Source organism: Brachionichthys hirsutus, chromosome 15 (assembly GCF_040956055.1).
Source record: "Brachionichthys hirsutus isolate HB-005 chromosome 15, CSIRO-AGI_Bhir_v1, whole genome shotgun sequence".
Lineage (NCBI taxonomy): Eukaryota > Metazoa > Chordata > Actinopteri > Lophiiformes > Brachionichthyidae > Brachionichthys > Brachionichthys hirsutus.
The window spans coordinates 2,659,539-2,664,861 of NC_090911.1; the positions used below are offsets into that span (position 1 = coordinate 2,659,539).

The 5,323-nt window shown below is 42.6% G+C and overlaps 1 protein-coding gene across 1 annotated transcript; it reads left to right on the forward strand.

The window, feature by feature from the left end:
* The first annotated feature begins 410 nt into the window (after positions 1-410).
* On the forward strand, positions 411-4,873 carry LOC137904522 (LIM/homeobox protein Lhx8-like). Its single transcript, XM_068748712.1, has 8 exons — positions 411-437; positions 1,772-1,924; positions 2,742-2,863; positions 2,948-3,168; positions 3,628-3,725; positions 4,175-4,270; positions 4,456-4,636; positions 4,797-4,873. Exons 1-8 carry the CDS (start codon positions 411-413, stop codon positions 4,871-4,873), a joined length of 975 nt encoding a protein of 324 aa, XP_068604813.1.
* Positions 4,874-5,323: the final 450 nt, after the last annotated feature.

Below are 5,323 nucleotides of genomic sequence, written 5' to 3' on the forward strand. Positions count from 1 at the left end.
GCAACATATTCTTATTCTTGTGTTTTATTTAGTGCAAGAAGGTTATGGGTTTAGACATGGGGCTTTGTAGTTTGCATTTTCATCTTGTATCTCCATTGATTCCTCTGATTGCTCCAGTTTCCTCCCGCATGCAGTCCTGCTGAAGTACATTGGTGTTTCTAAATGTCTGTCGGTGCAGCATGAATGACTTCTCCATGATCCTGACTGAAGTTCAATAGAAAGATGTTAGCTGCAGGAGGGTCCGTCCGAGGTGGGCGGTGCACATTGCTGCTTAAAATGGCAACAACAAAGTTGTGAAGGAGACTTGCGAGGAGCAGAAGGCTGTCCGGGGGGGTCGGTGGGCTGATTGCAGGCTCCCAGTGCACTGCTGTGGATAAAAGCATCGCTGAACGGGGATGCAGTGGAGGAAAATGTTTAACTCTGTCTCTACCAGCATGGTGAGTATATGCTAACATTAATAACAACATTCATTTGTTCTGTAAAATAACATTTACAGTTGGGGAAAACGTAAACTTTTAACTACAGGTAATTAATTCCACATCTTAATCGCTGCTAAATAAATTAAGATGCGTAAAACACTGTTCAGTCAATTTAGGAATGCATTTATATTATTTATTTTATTTAAGAGGTTAGATTGAAAGTCATCTGTTCTAAGAGCAGAAAGTGTTTGATGCAAATGACGTTGACTTATTTTATATACTGACTAAAGAAACATCTCAATCCAATGTGAAAATGGTGCATTATTAATACAAAAATAATGGATTTAAATTAAAGGCTTGAACAAGAAAAAATAGAATTAAAATGTTTTTTATTTAGCAAAATGAAAGGATTTCTTTTGTCGAAAGAATACAGTGTTTGGATTGAGAAATGTTCTGCTCGTAATGAGTGATCATTGATGTCTTATAATTATTCATTTATATTAATTATGCATAAGAATATCAACAACATCATATCTAAACATTGTACAGAAACGACAGTCTCCCCCGTCTCCTAAATAACTTGTAGTCCACGTGACCTCATGTGCTCTGCGTACAAATATGCGCTCAGCCTCATTTCTGTATATTTTCATTTACGCTACCAACTTCGCTTTCACAGAAATAATTACAATTTAGAGCTGTTTGTGCTTCCTCACCATTTTGTAAAGGGAGCAGCTAAATGGAGGTGAAATGAGGAGGCGCGCAATGCGCATGCAGGACACCTGGATCAGTGAGACACACCTGCGCCGGCCGGTGGCTCGTTATCACGCGCACGTGCGCCGCTGAACGCAATCAATCAGAATCGGGTTCAGCTGCGGCAGAGGCCGGTTGCGTCCCAAGGATGATTTCATAATTGTTTCTCAGATAAAGAATAACATTTTCACGTTTCTTTTCTTTTTTTTTTTTTTTTACGCACAGACGCACAGTTCGGATGAAAGCTTCGTTTTGATGTCACCTTATTAGCGCGCGAGGCAAAGGCTGCGGTTGTCATGGAAATTTGAACGGGAGGTCGTCGGTTCGAGGTCGTTTATCACTTTGGACTTGGAGCTGCCGGACAGGCTGTCGGACCCAGGGGGGACGGGGGCTGCTGGCGTGCGGGGGGACATTTTTGCAGACATGGTGGGTGTTTGATAAAGAGTTTACTATTTTCCTTCACAGCTCGGACACGCGTGGACACTTCGCGCACGGCTCTGAAAGTGACGCACAAGAATGAAGCTATCCAGACGGCTTCTTTATTTTATTACGTCATACTTTTTAATTACTGGACGTTCTCATTGACAGACTGTCTCCGACAGGGTTCCTCCGGGCCGGAGGACATTTTCGAGGAGGACAGCGCCTCTCCGTCCTCCCTGTTCTCGTCCTCGTCCTCGTCCATCGCGGCCTCCCTGCAGGGGAAGCCCCTGTGCGCCTCCTGCGGCCAGGAGATCGTGGACAGATACCTGCTCAAGGTACCGTGACAGGATGTCAATGACGTCACGTTGAGTCCTAATCGATTATTTGCCACAGGGACAGCAGGAAACTGATCAGTCTGTTACCGTCACCAAATCCGAGTGTTGCTTGTTAGTTTGATATTTTATATCGAATTCTAATTATGACCTCTTTTTTATTTTTAGAACCTTTTAATTCCGAGTATAAACTGCAGTTAAATAACTCTTGATTAATGTTGGTTATACTCGTTAAATTTCAAGTAAACTTGATTCGTTTTATAATCTTGAACCGAGGGGAAAAAAGAGAATTCTAACATAGCTATTATTTAGCCCCCCCCCCCATGTTAAGTGTGTGTTTCAGCCTGTGAACCCCACGCTATAACTATTGAATATAATTCTATAATTCTCGCATAATCTAAGAAATTGCGCAAATAAAGTTGTTTCACAAAAGTTACGCAATAGATTCGAGCCTCTATGGTCCTAAATTAAAGGCCTGTGTTGATATATTGATTGATGTTAAGGGAGGTTTCTATGCTTTATCTTACTTTGTTTTACATTACATTAATTAATAATTAATTCACTCAAAGGGTGGACAAATGTAAACAAGTTGACAATGAATAAAAGTAGAACTCCATTTCAGAAGCAATCATTTCATCTCCCATCGGGATTACGATCCGGAACATGAGTTTTCATTGGTTCTTCTTGTTTCCACTGGCCGTTCAGTGCACTACATAAAAGATGCATAAACATGAATGACCACATAACCACCAACTTATTGGCAGAAGTAATGACACTTGTTTTCCATATGTTGTAACAAGCTTTAATCTCCCTGCTCCAGGTGAACGACCTGTGCTGGCACGTGCGCTGCCTCTCATGCAGTGTATGCAAGACGTCACTGGGGCGACACGTGAGCTGCTACATCAAGGACAAACAGGTTTATTGTAAACTTGACTACATCCGGTAAGTCAGACAATAAGTTGTCTAATATAACAAGACTATCATGAATTAGATAAGAGTGTCCTGGTCCTGCCCGTCCTCCTACAGGAGGTATGGGACCCGCTGTGCTCGCTGTGGCCGTAACATCCACTCCAGTGACTGGGTGCGTCGGGCGCGAGGCAGCACCTTCCATCTGGCCTGCTTCTCGTGCACTTCTTGTAAGCGCCAGCTGTCCACTGGTGAGGAATGTGGGCTACTGGAGAACAGGGTCTTCTGCCGGCCACACTATAACATCATGACGGAGAACATCAAGCGTACTAAGGAAAATGGTGAGTGCATGGGTGGAATCACCACATGGTGATCTGGATCAGCACCAAAATGTTCTACATTGTTCTTGGTATCTTTATACACCAACCATGAAAAGTCAAAGTAAATCAGAGTTGCTGTGTATTTTTATGGGGTTTCAATGTTAAAATATAATGAGGTTTTCCTGACCTCATTCTGGATCCGATCCAGATTGAATTTGGTGGTAAAATAGAGACCGCCACCCAGTCAAATTCCATAAACATCGGTCAATAATCAACCGAGATATTGAACAAATTTGAACCACAATTATTTCACCTTGTGGTGCCACATGTGATGCTCTTCATTTCAGTGGATGAATCATTGACGGTCAGGCTTCTGCTCCGGAGTGGGACCGTAAATCTTTACCTTTTTTGTTGCTGCTCTGTCACAGTGAATGATAAAATTGAAAACATGAATTTACATAACGCACCTGTGCTTTAAAGAGGCACCGAGGGAAGAGGTGTCGGATAAAGACGACTCCACCACCATGGCCAGACCTGCAAAGAGGGCCAGAACCAGCTTCACTGTTGACCAGTTACAGGTACTAAACTCGATCCTCGTGGGCGGACGCCGATGTGAGGGCAGAGGCCATTTACAAACGCTCAGCAACACGGTGTCCATAGAAAATATCTGATAATGCTGCTGGGATTCTTACTGAAGTACCAATTTAGAAAGCTTTAATAACTGACGGTGCAGAACTTTATGTCACCTTCCTGTTCCAGATATTCATTTGTTCATTATACTTTTCTTCGGTTCTATTTACGAGCTCAGTCTTGACTGAATGTGGCTTAGATTGATCAGGTGGTGAGAAATGTTGCTCTGTCTGACAGTCAAGGATGTCTCCTGCCCTCTAGTGGCAGGGGTATGTAACATATTGTGTCAGGTCTCTGACTGGCCTCAACTCGAGTAAACTCATTTAATGATATGCTCAATTTTGATTGACCTTTCAACCATGTAAATATGTCCCCTCTGTTACCTCTACATGTGCAGGTGATGCAAACTCAGTTTGCAAAAGATAACAACCCAGATGCTCAGACTCTCCAGACGCTGGCAGAGAGGACCGGTCTCAGCCGCAGGGTCATTCAGGTGGGGCAGCTGTTGATGCCTCTGGGGGGAGTTGCTCTAGTGAAAACTTCAGTGGAAATTGAGGTTTTCACTTCAGCTGTTGGCTCACAGGGTGACCGACTCTTATGTTTGGGAAGTGCAGCATCATTAAATGTGAGGAATTGCATCAAACCTCTGATGGATCCTTTCTCCTTCCATCCATCCAGGTTTGGTTTCAGAACTGTCGAGCTCGTCAAAAGAAATACGTCGGCCCAAATCCTGCTTCCTCTGCTATGATGACATCACTTGCTCCTGATCAGCTGACACCACCTTTGATGGAAGATTTGCAATACACGGCCTATATTTCCCCAGATTCACCCTTCCTCACGACCCTGTCTTACATGGATGGTAGGAAACACGGCCGTGCGTCGTTAGGCCTCTTGTAGTACACAGCATACTCCTAATTATAGCAGGAAGTGTGCAGCGGCAGTTTCTTTCTGTAATCCGAATGGAAATGATGGATTTTAACAAATGTTTTTTGTGGTTAATTTTATTTCCCCCCCTCCAGTTCAAACTCCTGACCCGCTTTTGTTGCAGCCGTTCATCTCCCATTCATTGACGCAGCTGCCAGTCAGCCATGCCTGAGCCAAAGCCTGGAAACGGAAGACAATCACTGGATGATGGGAATATAAAGTGAAAATTATTTGAATTTAATTCATGAAATGTTCAGCAGAGTAACATCAGTTGTGTTTAATGCTGTAATTTATTTCACAGCCTAATTTTTGACCGGACACTTAAAAAGCAACTGGTTGAGCTGCTGGATTTTCATTAAATCGTACAGACTCACAGTTGAGTGTCAAGTAAAACGGATGCATGTAAGAACTTTATGTTAATATGTGTCATGAATTTCTTTAATTTATTTGAAGACTGAGATAAAGCACTTTCTTGTAAAATGGATGTGGTTTTCGGTTAGACTTTAATATTTGCATGTTTATGAGGAGAAATGTTGGTTTGTACACTTGACAGAAATAATTCTCAAGTCTCAGGATTGATTTAAACAGAAAAACACTGGAGATCAGATCTATATTTTTATTT

Bases quoted from the DNA above. Each gene is read 5' to 3' on its own strand.
- LOC137904522 (XM_068748712.1), top strand. From the start codon at position 411: ATGTTTAACTCTGTCTCTACCAGCATG. The intron at 2,864-2,947 runs GTAAGTCAGACA...GTCCTCCTACAG, and splicing joins TGTAAACTTGACTACATCCG to GAGGTATGGGACCCGCTGTG. The intron at 4,637-4,796 runs GTAGGAAACACG...CCCCCCCTCCAG, and splicing joins GACCCTGTCTTACATGGATG to TTCAAACTCCTGACCCGCTT.